Source organism: Vigna umbellata, chromosome 2, assembly GCF_029865625.1.
Source record: "Vigna umbellata cultivar VRB3 chromosome 2, Vumbellata_1.0, whole genome shotgun sequence".
NCBI classification, from domain to species: Eukaryota; Viridiplantae; Streptophyta; class Magnoliopsida; order Fabales; family Fabaceae; genus Vigna; species Vigna umbellata.
The window spans coordinates 3,691,620-3,705,943 of NC_142166.1; the positions used below are offsets into that span (position 1 = coordinate 3,691,620).

General features: G+C 32.0%; 2 protein-coding genes across 2 annotated transcripts; both read left to right on the top strand.

Annotated features, from left to right (window-relative positions):
- Positions 1 to 491: 491 nt before the first annotated feature.
- Positions 492 to 10,095, top strand: LOC124830880 (sucrose nonfermenting 4-like protein). The gene is made up of 14 exons (XM_088105772.1): positions 492 to 648; positions 771 to 1,127; positions 1,231 to 1,318; positions 1,575 to 1,754; positions 2,344 to 2,472; positions 2,592 to 2,651; positions 2,942 to 3,031; positions 4,401 to 4,535; positions 5,981 to 6,125; positions 6,193 to 6,366; positions 6,652 to 6,715; positions 6,876 to 6,945; positions 8,414 to 8,528; positions 9,426 to 10,095. Exons 2-14 carry the CDS (start codon positions 1,018 to 1,020, stop codon positions 9,518 to 9,520), a joined length of 1,455 nt encoding a protein of 484 aa, XP_087961898.1. The 5' UTR covers positions 492 to 648; positions 771 to 1,017; the 3' UTR covers positions 9,521 to 10,095.
- A 1,514-nt stretch (positions 10,096 to 11,609) lies between these two features.
- On the top strand, positions 11,610 to 13,890 carry LOC124830878 (E3 ubiquitin-protein ligase). The gene is made up of 5 exons (XM_047304742.2): positions 11,610 to 11,776; positions 11,940 to 12,094; positions 13,042 to 13,106; positions 13,203 to 13,313; positions 13,391 to 13,890. Exons 1-5 carry the CDS (start codon positions 11,679 to 11,681, stop codon positions 13,448 to 13,450), a joined length of 489 nt encoding a protein of 162 aa, XP_047160698.1. The 5' UTR covers positions 11,610 to 11,678; the 3' UTR covers positions 13,451 to 13,890.
- Positions 13,891 to 14,324: the final 434 nt, after the last annotated feature.

Genomic DNA, 14,324 nt, shown 5'->3' on the forward strand with positions numbered 1-14,324 from the left:
AAATTTAAAGTTTATAATTCTTTTTTCTACTTTTACACCAATTTAAATATTTGATAATTATTTTTCATCTCTTTCCTTTTACTAAACAACCCATAAATATTTATTTATGGTAATGAAAAAAGAATGTTTATTCTAAAATGATCGTGACTCACTGTCACAAACACTTATCAAAGTATAATCAAAACTGAAAAAAAATACGAAAAACTTATTCCTTTTCAATCAGAAAATCTTATTTGCAAAAAATGAATAAATAAATAAATAAATAAATAAATAATTAGTTTCACCAAAGCAAAATCTAATATCAGAACCGCACGTGCACTTCCTATGTGACACCTTTCACAGTTTAACTGCCACTTTTATTATTCTATTTTTCCAATTTCAGAAATTCAATCACATAATTTTCCTGTACCAATTCCAGACTTTTCATAATAATAATAATTCATTGATCCTATTCTATTTTTTAATTTAAATTTCTATTTTGTTTTTTTTGTTTTCCCCTTCGGGGATAAATGTCTCGGTTTTCTCAACTGGTATCTTCTAATGTTTCAATAGGGTTTCGAATTTTTTCTGTGTTTCCCTCCGAGATTCTCTCTGCTTTGGTTTTCTCAGTTTTTTTTCCTAATTCGCGGCTCTCCCAGGTTGAATTTGGTAGGTTTTTCCAATTTAGGGTTAGGGTTTTGTGCGTGGTAGTCAATGGTTTGTTGCGTGCAAATTTAATTGGGAGTGTTTTTATTTTGGTACCCGCTTCAGTTTCGTTGGTTCTGTTGCAGAGAGAAATGGGCACTTTCCCCTTTTGATCTTCTCGTCGAATCAAGCATCAAAATCTGAGCTTCTTTTGTTCTCCCGCTGGTTTTTTGATTTGGGGTGGATTTTTTTGTTATTTCTATATTGGGCATCCTAGTACATTGAATTGGTTCGGCATTCACTCGAATTTGCAACGTGAGAGCTGGAGAAGCTGCGATGAAGTGGGTATTCTCCAAGTAGCATTCAATTCGAGGTCGAATATTCAGTCCGTGCATGGATTCTGGAAGGGATGCGGGTGGTGTGGCAGGAACAGTTCTAATTCCCATGCGTTTTGTTTGGCCATATGGAGGAAGGAGTGTGTTTCTCTGCGGTTCTTTCACACGGTGCAAATTTTGTTGATTGTTGCATGAGCATTTTAGTTTTTTGCTTATAATGTTTTGGTTTAGTTTTCTTGTCTCTCCTTTCATTTTAATTTTTATCTGAAAGGTGGTCTGAGCTTCTACCGATGTCGCCAGTGGAAGGATGTCCAACCGTGTTTCAAGTTATTTATAATTTGCCACCCGGTTACCATCAGGTCAGTTTATGGTTGTGTTACCAGCTTAATGGTGCGTGTGTTGCGTTTGATGTTTTGTGGATTTTATAATTTGTATATTTCGTATTGTCAATATTGTTGTCAGAGTTTGAGGTGTGATGTGTGGCTCAAATATGGGATTTCAAGTAGATGATTATGATAAGCACTGATGGATTTAAAAGATGTTATTTTTAGGAAAATGTTTGACCATCATAGTTGATGGCTGTTGGATACTTAGTATGAAATTACTTGAATGCAGTACAAGTTTTTTGTTGATGGAGAATGGCGACATGATGAACATCAACCTTACGTACCAGGAGAATATGGGATGATCAACACTGTCTTCTTGGCTACTGATCCCAACTACATACCTGTTTTGAATTCAGATGTTGCACCTGGAAATAGCATGGATGTGGATAATGAGGCTTTTCGCCGAGTGGTGAGCGTTAGTCATACCCTGACATTTATGTTTGTCTTTATTTACTGGAATGCTTTATGTATTGTGGTTATGTTGTACTTGGAAATGAAATTTCAAAACACAGGATCAATCAATACTCAATTCTATGAACTGACTAGATTCTATATAATGTTTTGTAACTCATTTTGATGTTAAGGTCTTTAATCCAGCAATATTAATCTATGTAGGCCTATTGAGTCTTCTCTCCGGAATGAAATTAGATAGAATCGTCCTTTATTCCTTATTTGTTATAACTCATAAACCTGGTAACATACAATATCTTGTTGCCCATGTTCTTCTGTTGCCTCTTATAATACGATTTCTGCTCATCTTTGAAATTTATATGTGAAAGAGGAGGAAATAGAGACAACATTAATTATACATAAATAGAAGAATTTATGTTTTCTCTTAATCAAAGACTATATGCCTATAAACTGCTATAGTTACAGTAAATAAATAAATACAGAATATTGTATTCTGACTTTCACCAGTATCTTATTTTTTTGCACTGGACAGTTAATTGTTCAGAATTCAGACTATAAGTATATTATGCTGTCCACTTAAAAAACAGGTCCGGTTGACTGATGGTAGTGAGGTGCTGCCAAGAATATCCGAAGCTGATGTACAAATCTCCCGTCAGCGTATTTCTGCATTTCTTTCTTCCCACACTGCTTATGAATTACTTCCCGAGTCAGGCAAGGTTTGGAAGTTTTTACCTTGACCCTTTATTTTGGACATTTTGAATTGGCAACATGCATCAAATTTGCAAACCTGAAACTTGAATTATGAAGTTACCAATTTAGTGACTTGTGGCCACAGGTTGTTGCTTTGGACGTTGATCTACCAGTGAAACAGGCATTTCATATACTGCATGAGCAGGTAACTATTTATCTTTTTCAGATGAATTGAAAGTAGGGCCCTTTTAGCCTATATTGAGTAATTTTTCTAATTGTGTCATTTACATACCTTTACACTGATAAATAGGCGAGAATGAACTCATGCATTTTGAATTATTCTATGGAATTTGACCAGTTATTTTAGAATCTATGCTTTGGCATTAATTTTAAGTCTTTTCCTTATTCCTTCATATGCATTAGTTTTCTTAGGTTTAGTGTGAATTGCTGATAGAAATTTGCATATGCAATTTTTCTGATCTGGATTACTTACAGGGAATTTTCATGGCTCCTCTTTGGGACTTCTGCAAGGGGCAGTTTGTTGGTGTTCTTAGTGCTTTGGATTTTATTTTAATTTTAAGAGAGGTACTTCTTATATATTTTATTTTAATTTAATTAGACTATCACATGTTTAGGATCATTATTTATTTGTATTGGCAAGTTTATTTATTTATTTATTTATTTTTTATTTTTTATAGTTTTGCAATCTTTTATGTGATGTTTTGTGATGCTGTGAAGAAAGGCTATTACATATCTACTTGTTATGACAAGTTACAAAACCTGGTTTCAAAAGGAAAAGGCAAACAAGAAAAATTATTGAAAAACATGTAGTTTTATTCTTGAAGGCTTTGGTAGTTTCTTCCTTTCCAATCAAAAAGTCTACTTGTATGACTGAACATGTGGCTTGTGCAATAAACTTCTTGCCAGTGATATATGTTCAGTTTTGACACTTGGTCATCAGTTAGTGGCAGGGCCAAATTACTAAAATGTAGGAGTGGTAGTAATGTTGAGCCATTGGATGTGTATATATGAATTGATTTGTTCTGCATATTTGCATAACCAGCTCCGACCTGTTGCTATAACTACTTATTTTTAAAATTATTTCATGTTGGTTATGAATAAGATGAATTGGTGTGTAAAATTCTACTCCAAAAATTGAAATATTCTATTGTGCCATTTCTAACATTTTACATGCACAACGATAATAATCAGTGAATAAGTTTTTAACTCTTAAAGATGTTGATATTGACATTTGTTTGGGCAGTATAATATAATCTGGGTATCAGAAATAATTAATGAGAATCAATTTCAAAATTTTGAAGCATGGTTAATTGCTCATTTGAATTGCGCAGTTTTGAGATTACTTTGCCTTTGTTGCTTCAATATACTTTGTTTATCCTTTGAGTTATACAAAGGAAACAAGATACATCCTTTGATACTTGTTTATTCATGGCCCTTTTCATAAAAAGGAATCTGTATGCAGATCTTCATCTGAAAAGAAAATATCTATCTCAAGCCTATCTCAAATGAACCAAATCACAAGATTTGTGCTGTTAGCAGTACTGAGCTTCTGCATTAATCCTCTAGCATTTTTTTTACGTTTTCTTGTCAGAGGAATCCATGTCTAATAAACCTGATACAAGTAGCTTATTTATATCTTTTATGTTAAACGTGGAAGGAGAAGGTCTGATCCATGGTATTAAATTTTTTCCAAACTCACACTTAATGCTTCAATGTAATAATTTTTCGTTTTCCAGCATTATTAGTAAGAAGAAACAATTGTTTGATAACTTATTACTCTTCATATTGATAATCAGTGGAATATATAGCTTTGGTTCTTTTGCAGCTATTGTGCATCACTTATTATTCTTAAATTTTCGCACAGATACCCTTAAGTTTGTCTGTGTGTGCACGTTTGCATAGCTTGTTGAAACTTTTAATTTCCTATTTTCAGCTGGGGAATCATGGGTCGAATCTGACAGAGGAGGAGCTTGAAACACATTCCATATCAGCTTGGAAAGAAGGAAAGTCTTATCTGAATAGGCAGAACAATGGACATGGAGCTGTGTTTTCCAGACGTTTTATCCATGTAAGTTTTTTTATGGTCGTACTATGCATAACTCATTTTTTATTGCTTATTATGTTTTGTAAAATCTGTAACAGTTAATAATGAGGATTAGTAGCGATAACTGGTTTTTGTGAACACATGTTTTTATACTTTTCATCCTTTGTATAGTCTTACCATGTTACTCTTATCTTCATTAACCAATCTTTTTGTTTCTATAATTTGTAAGAAACTACTCATGATGATTGTTTTTATTTTTATAATTATTATAATAAAAATAATTATTTTTTAATTGTATTCATTGTTTTTTATTATCATAAAAAATGTGGATACATAGGTGCGATAGCGGCTATGTTTCCACCTGTATATACAAAGATCATGGTGTATAATGAACAGCTTGAGTTACTTACTGCTGTGTTTTTTTGTCGCTAATTTATCTGAGTAAATGGCTGATGAAGTTAAATGTAGATTAGTGTTTGTGATAAGCCTAAGTAAATTAAAACAAACCGATAACATAGTTGATAAATGATGGTTATGGCACCATCATAATGGAATAGTGGGGCACATTTTATGCTCACAACCATTTGCCTCCTGCTTTATGCTGCTTTTTATTATTTTTTCTTTGTGGTTCCCATTGCCCTGGCAACACTGTGGTATATAGGGATCATGGCAGAAATGGACTGTTTTTTTCAAAACACTTTTTAAAGAGTTTTAAATAGGACTTTTAGAATCTGTCTTCACTCATCGCACTCTCCTGGGCCTATCTATTGCGACTCATTACCTTCTACCACCTTCTGATGACTGTGAACCAGTGACTCAAACCCTGGTGATCAAAACTTCTGTAAACCCTGTCTGAGTTAAATATCTTATTTCCTTTTTCTAGTTTTCATCAACATCTTTTCTTTTGTCCTTTTTCTGTTTTTATAGTATTTCTTACAGTCCAAACTTCACTGTCTAAACTTATTAGGGCTTAAAATATTGAAGTGTTATTACTATGACTATTTATTGTCCATCTCGTTTTCATTTGCTGTTATTTCAGGTTAAGAAGAAATAGGCCTGTGTCTACTTAGATTTGATCTTTCCTTGTAAAAAAAAGACGAATAAATATTGTTGCTCCTTCATTATTCATGTATATCTTTTGTTCATTTTAGTTTTGATTTATTAGGTTAAATTCAGTATGTTTTGAGTAGGTAGTGTGTTTGACAGTCAATGCATGGAATGGAACATAAGACAAGGATGTTGAGTTTAAATTTTCTAGGGATGGAGTTGCCTTTGTAACCTTCCTAAAAACCTATCTTGTACTAGGCTTGTATGTGTTTCCAATCATGAAACGATTGGTGGTTTTAGTGATTATCATTGTATGCTTTAATTAAAGGTACTTGTGTATTGCATTGCACCATTTATAGTTACTGTAGTTCTATTGGTTCAATATGTTTGACATTCTTATGTATTATTCTATTATGGTGCAGTCAGGGCCATATGACAATCTGAAAGATATTGCCGTGAAAATCCTCCAAAAGGAGGTTTCAACTGTTCCTGTTATCCATTGTTCTTCTGAACATGCTTCATTTCCACAGTTACTACACCTTGCTTCACTTTCAGGAATCCTTAAATGTAAGCTTTGTTGAAAGATTTCTTTAACAATGTAGTTAGGTATGATCCTTACCAAATTGATTTTCAGGCATTTGTAGGTATTTTAGGCACTGCTCTAGTTCCTTGCCTGCACTTCAATTTCCAATCTGTGCAATCCCTGTGGGCACGTGGGTACCCAAAATTGGGGAATCAAATCGGCGGCCTCTAGCAATGTTGAGACCAACCGCTTCTCTTGCTTCAGCCCTAAATTTATTAGTTCAAGGTGTGAACTTTGTCTGACCTTGAACATAGTGTATCAAAAAGAAAAGCAACAGAGAAAGAATGAAGATATTGGTATCCTATTATACTTTTGAGGTATTAGGCTGATGATAGAGAACATTGTCTCCCACTATGAGACAAATTTGATGTATGACTAATCATCAACAGAAAACATGAATTTTATGGGGTGATATCATTTTTTATGCAAGCATTAAAATGTAAACGAAACATTTTCTTTGAGCAAAAGCTAAATTTTAGTTACATTAATTCTCGCCCTTTGCTTTTGCAGCCCAAGTAAGCTCAATACCTATAGTTGATGATAATGACTCGTTACTGGATATATATTGTCGGAGGTCTGTTGTGCTCTATATCCTTATTATTGTTACACGTCATGATGCCTAGTTTAATATACTATCTCTTAGTCGTATGGTTCAAGCATTATTTCTCCTAGCTTTTGTTCTTTGCATGGGTTGTATAATCTAACTTTTCCACCCCATCATTCTTTATTGGCAGTGACATAACAGCTTTGGCGAAGAACAGAGCGTATACACATATTAATCTTGATGAAATGACTGTTCATCAGGCAAGTTCTTTTTCATCATTTTGCATACCTATAAACTGCCAACAATCAATGTTTTTAACACATATATGTTCTGATTTCATCTTTTCCTCATTGACTTGGGATGTTTATTGAGCCTACTAGCCTAGGGGACGCGGATGATCTTAAGAATTTGTAGATTTATTTAGCACCCTTTCTGTAATTATTTTTCTTTTAAAAAGCAATGTTTAGTTGACATTATATAGCACAAGGTTAGCTAGAAGGTCTTGATTTAGGGGTTTGGTCTTGTTGAAATATATAATTTCCTTTATTCTTAAAGTAATGTAGCCTCATATCATGAATAACATTTGAACATGTGTTTTTTTTTTCTTGACTATTTGCTGCTGAGTAGATCCTGTGGATGATACTCACTAAACTTGATGAATAAATAGATTCTTAAGTAATATCTAGTATGATATGGAATTTGATTATTTTTTTCCCTTCAAACATTAAGGTCAAAAAGGCTTTGATTTAGGTGTCTGGTCTTGGTGAAATATACAATTTCCTTTATTTTTAAAATAATGTAGCCTCATTTCTTGAATAACAGTTGATTATATGTTTATTTTTCTTGACTATTTGCTATTGAGTAGATACAGTGGATGACACTCAATAGACATTGATGACTAAATAGATTCTTACGTAACATTAAGGAAGTTGGGTAATTTGATATTTGTTTTTCGAACATTAATGTCGATGCCAAGTTGAGGCTCTTTACTTTTTGATGTCAACAGTCAAGGTGCAATATATATGGGAAAAGATTCACTTATGCTGGGGGCAATTCTTGCAAACTACTTTACTTAAGAACTTGTTATATAATATAAATTCCATAAATCCAACCATTGAATTTAGATAAATTGAAATTTTTGTATGTATATAATCTTATAATCAACATTGACGTATATTTTAAAAGTATAATATGTTAAAATAAAGTTGATTGATGAAGTATCAAATAACTTTTATATTAAATATATTCTAAATTATATGAAATTTTGTAGAATTTATCTATAATTAATGAGAGTTCTCTATCCAGCAACTGGATTAAATAAATTCAATGTCTATGAATAGTTAGACAGCCACACACTTGGAATAAGTAAATTTCTCCCCCCAACATCCCTGCATTATCTATTTTTGTGAAATGATCTAATTTCCACAGAAGCCAGTCTATTTGTTAATAGTTCTCATTTTATTTAATCTGTATTAATATAAATGTGTCCTGAAGGCTATTCCTATTATCGAGACATTTTTAATTGCCACATTTTTAAGATTAGGATTGGAATTTTGTTATTGCTCTGATTGTTATATTTTATTTTAATTGAAAATATAAATGTAAGCATCGCTGTCTGCCCATTTTTCTGAGCTAATGTTGCATACTTTATCTATTGATATGAAGGCATTATAGTGGTTTTCTTCTTGTAACCTTATCATCTTTTCTTTTGCATGTTTTTTGGTCCAGGCTTTGCAGTTGGGCCAGGACGCATATAGTCCCTATGAGCTTAGAAGTCAAAGGTGTCAGATGTGTTTGCGTTCTGATTCTCTGCATAAAGTGATGGAACGCTTGGCAAATCCAGGTGTTCTTGTTTTCCCTTTCTGACGTGGCATAGCTCTTAATATAATTTTCTATGCAATTATGTGATTGATTGACTATTAATTCAAAGGTTACCTTTTTCATTTTCTTTTGGTAATTTTGGGTTAGCTTTCGGTTCTTATCAATCTTCATTTGTATATTCTAAGCTTCGTAAAATGTAATATTTTATTTTGTAGACATGTAACCCCAGATTTCATTGAATATGGAGAACAGAAAATTATTTTACTTGACATTTGTATATTTACTATAGTTATGTTGTTTCTGAGTACCTTGGGTTAGCTCTCTTTCCTCCTGCAACATCTGATGGTTTTCCTCAGCCATACTGAAAATAAGTGTTTTTTGTATCCCCTAATCATAGCATTTAACATATTCTACCAAGCTTAGAAGTATGTAATATATTATACTTAGCATTTAACATATTCTGATGGCACCCGCAATGAATGTTCACTAAAAAACTAAATTGAGACATTGGCCTGACTAAAACTGAAAGGAAATTGACTAGAGAACTCTTATTAAAATAATTAGTTGCTCCATATTAGAAAGTGGAAGTAAGGCGAGGCCTAGTCATAAAGCTGTAATAAGACTTTGATATTTTTTGATGGCATAAGCTTTCTTGAGGTTTTGGTATCAGGGTTGGGTACCAAGTGGATGAAATGTAAACGTAAAAGATGAAGTGTTGTATCCATTTTCTTTTTTTGCCTAAATTTCATAGCATATGTTATTTCTTGAGATTTTGGTGATAGAATTGCATACCAGATGGCAATATAAATGATAAAAAGTTGTGTCCAAGTTACAACTGTGTGCAATATCCATTTTGTTTAAGCTTCAATTTTGAGGTTGTCTTTCTGAACGTTCTAATACTGTTGAATGGCGGAGTCAGGTGTGAGGCGGCTTGTGATCGTGGAAGCCGGCAGCAAGCGTGTAGAAGGCATTGTTTCATTGAGCGACATATTTAAGTTCTTCCTTGGTGGTTAGTTTGGATTGGTGAAGAAGTGAAAGGGTCTGTGTAGTGCTTATGACATACAATTAGCCGCCGTGACTTGTCCAGCCATTGAAAGTGCTTTCTACACGGTGATTTTTATCTCATTTCATTGTAATACAATTGGATTGGCCTCTTGCTTTATTGCCTCTTTTTAAGATTTTAGGCTGAGAGAGAGGCCTGTAAATTCAGAGTATTTGATTGCCCCAAAATTTATTCATCTCTCCCCATTCGTATTATCTTCAAATGTATTGTGCTCCTGACAATAGATACCAGCAAGGTGGGGGAGCACAACATCTGTAATCATTCCATGCTGTGAAGATATCAAGTTTGAAGAAAAAAAAATGAGGATGAAGATTGAGATACTGTTGTTTTATATTTGTTGATTAATAATCCTTACTTAGGGTTTGATTGTTTACCTTACTTAAGAATAACTTTAGCCTAAGTAGCTTATCAATAAGGGACCTTTGCATATCAAGTTGTATCATTAGAGTAGCTGATCTGAACAAAAAACCTATAAGCAACAATTGTTTGTACTAGTTTATCTAATAGTAGGACATGTTTAAGCAACTCTCTTCGCTTGCATGGGGTGCTGGTAAAGTTATACATTCCAAGTCAAAATTTCACTTTCAAATGGAGTAAGGATTAGTTTACAAGTGTGTTAGAAACATCTAATGAATTTGAACAACATATAAATAAGCACTATAAAAGTTCACTTGAGGTCAAAGGAGTTTTTTGAGGGTTGTTAGGAAGAAACTACAATGCATTACATTTAGGTAGATTATTTGTCTTATTAATATTTAATTGTAATATATCAAATTTATTATCATTATTTGTTTTAATTTGTAGTGTTTACATCAATCATGAAGTTATGAGTGAGTACTATATAATGACACATGCACACAATTGTATTCGTAAGTATTAGTGACCTATGGAGAAAAATAATATACAATTAACTCATGCTTTAAATATTTAAATGTGAATGTCATCCTTTATTGATAAAAAGAATATTCATTTTCATTCAAAGATGAAATATTATAAGGATTTAAGAGCACTAAACATTAGTTATTTTAAGTATAAATTCTAGATGATTATGCTATGATTTGGACAATTAATAAATTACTATGGACTTAAATACATTTTTGCGAAGTTTATAATTGATTTTGTACTATTTTATTAGGCTTTTATTTGAAAATATCTACTCAAAAGTGTGTTTGTTATACAGAAAATATTATTGTTCCAGTAAGGAAGTGATTATATCAAACATTTTTTCTTCTTCTTAAAATATTTTTGTATCATTTTAGTATAAATTTATCGTAAAAGGTGTTATTTTCTATTTTTTATAACAGTTCTAATTTTAACCTTAGATAAAATAGAACAAAGTTTATATATTTTTAATGTCTTTTTATGATGAACATCTAAATTTGATATAGATAATATGATAATTGTTTGATCCACGTAAAAAAAATTAAACTTTGTGTTTGCATTTATGTCAATTGATATAAAAGGTCCTTTTTAATTTTACTAAAAACCTGGGCTAGAGTAGTACCATTAAATAGATTATCTATTGGAAGTGCAGTAAGAAGTTTTAAATACTATTACTGTCTTTGTTTTTTGTTCTCTAACTAATTTTCATTTGACCAAACTATATAAATTCTTGTTGAAAACATTATAGTATACTAGTGAAAAAAACAAAACACATGGACGCATGTGTATCTATTTCTTTTATGAAAACAATAAATAAAAAATATAATTATAAATTAAATATTATAATATTTCAAAATACAAATTATTTTGAAAGAATATAAAATGTTTTTTTGTTAACTTTTATAGTATTATATCTAAAGAAGATTTAAGAATAATTACTATTTGCTATAGGTAGCTTTTAAAATAATAACATTAATAGAATTTACTTTATTAATAAAACAAAATTAACAACAATGCATACTAAAAATGATTAAAAATTAATTATAAAGTAAAATTCTTTATATTAATAGCTATAAATGATAGACTGTTTATTACACTCTTTAAATTTTAAATAAATATTAAATGAGTCGCGTACAATAAATTAAATTGATTTCAAACTAGAAGGGATAAAGAGTAACTAGGATTTGAAGAGAGACAGACTCACAGCAGATTTTTCCCCAAATCGAAATGGTCAAAGAAATTGAAACTCTGACAGAAGATGAAAGACGTGCACTTCGCGGAAGCAAATTTGCTCCTCTTCCTAGAACTTCCAGTTCCAAACCTAGGTTGGCCTCTTTCTTTCTTTAGGGTTTTTGCCCCCTTTTCAATTTTACACTTCATTGTGAACCTCATGATCAAATTTTTTATTTTGAATTCACAGTTTCACTTCTTGCTCCTTTAGTTTTAGTGGGTCTGGCTTGAATTTTTGATTGGTGGTTTCTTTGACAGATTGGCTCATCCCGGTGGACCCTTGGCAACGAATAAAGCAGCGGCATTGGCGAAGTTTCTTGAGAGAAAGCTGAAGGACCCAAATGGGTTGGCATCTATTAATCCTGATCTCCTTGAACTGGCTGTAAATAATGCCAAACAAACTGTCCATGCAAGTAACTCTTCTAACTCTATCTCTCTTTTCTTGTAAGGCCTTTGTCTTGAATTTTAATTTTTTGGTGTTTTTATACATTTATTTAATCATAGATTGTGATATATGATAAGTTTACAGTGTTTTGCAATTATATCTTTAAAGTCCTATATGATGATTTTTTTTATTAGTTGACAATGTTGAATTTTTTTACCTCAGAATTTTTTGAAGTTGTGCTTATATTTTGTGTATTAGATCAGTTGCTTATGTTTCGTTGATTTAATCATAACTTGGTTTCTATACTCTTTGATATTTTGCTGTTTTGACCTTATAGACCTTATAGGTACAGATTGTAAGTTTAAGACTATTCACACGAATGTATTTTGATGTGTTTTGGACTCTACCCTCAGTTGTCTTCAACTCTGATAACTTTGACAGCTTCTGGCGCTATTAAATTGTCTACCGATGTAAAATTGTCAGAAAATTTTCTATGGTGGAGGAAGAATTTGACCGTATTACACAGCAAAAAAGAGTTTTGCAGGGGTCTTAACAGCAATACCAACACTACAAACACTACAAGCCACTTTAGCAACTATGTACATGACAAAGAAGTAGGACCAAACAAATTAAATTTACTTGTTCGGGGACTAAGTTTGGAATTTTTACATGTAGGACCAAAACAACAAAGTGTGGATTATTGACTGAATTAATAATAAAGACTGCTATTTATTTGGTTATTAAGTTGTTGTATGAGATATTCAGATTTCATTAGACTTGTTATTTATGTTGAGTGTCGTTTTGCTTCTGATAATTTGACGCATATATGTTCAGTAAAAACAATATCATTTCTGTAATGTTAGGCATAATCTTTTCTGTTGGATTTTGGTTTCTAGTTTCCTTATCCCATGTCTTTAATTTAATTTAAGTTATATTGATTAAGTGTAATATTTTATGGTTCCCTGCAAACATTAGGTGGTACTTCGAATTTTCAAAGAACTATTCGGCATGTGGACTCCTTTGGTGACTTCGATTCTAAGGTTCTTCTTCATTGTTGTTGATGGTGTCTGAACATTTGTTGAGATATCTGCCTTTTTCACTTTTTCACTTTCTCAGTTTGTTATCGATGTTGATAGGATTCTAGCGAAGATGAACTGAACGAGCTATCTGAGGTAAAGGAATGCAAGAGAAAGAAGAAAAAGAAAGAGAAAAAGAAGAAAGAAAAAAAGAAAAACAAAAAGCGAAAGGTCTCTGCTTGCTAATGTCACTGGTTATTTACCTTGAGACTTTTTCCATTCACGTAATTAGGTTTGTTTTGCTGCAGAATGCTGAGGTCCTTGGATGTGCAGTGATGAAGAAGCCTAAACAGAAGTTTAAATTCTGATATTACTTGTACTAGCAAATTTTTGAAATAGAGGATTGGTGCCAAAAATTTTTAGTCATGGTTTTCTTTCCTCGCCCAAATTTGTTAGTTACAAGTAAATACCCAGCAGTTGATGGAATGCTGTGACAGAGCTTTTTTATTGTATCGATATTCCCCCCAAGCTACAACATAGACCACAAACTTTTTTTATTTGATTCTTTCAAGGTATACTGCTGGAAGGAATTTGGGTGAAAACAACTCTAATTTCCAAAGGTTAAGGATGGTGAAAATGCACATAGGGTGGTGCTATTTTGATCTTCGATGTCTACACTTCCTTTTGACCATCCTCTCTTTCAGTATTGTATTGTATTTTTCTGTTATTTTTTATCCCTTGTTCGTTTTCTTGATACTCATCTCTGTTTTCTATTTTGCAAAAAGAATAAACTCTAGATTTGATTTTATTTGATCCTACTTTATATTTTGCTCTTTCCACACGTATATGCATTAGTTCTGTTGTATATGCCATAGATACAAGTAGGGTTGTTTCTTATGAGATGTGCAAGAAGCATTTTTCTTGCTAAAAGTATGCAGACAGAATCAGGTTCAGTTATGTAAATGGTTGAAGTAATTAAGAGCAAATGATTGCTCTTAATATGATAGTCCTTTAAGTATATTTAGAAGGTTTCTATGGCAGATATGAATATGATTGCTACTTGATTGTAGTTTAGCTCACTTTTTGTTGTCATGGTAATATCAATCAATTATATAGTCAAAAAATTATATAACATTTTGACATGCGGGCAGGTTCTTCCCTGCAGCTCCATAAATTCCCCCTGCACTCTAATATACAAAATAAAAATAAAAAATCTTTTTTTGTCTTTTTTTTTATTGTGTA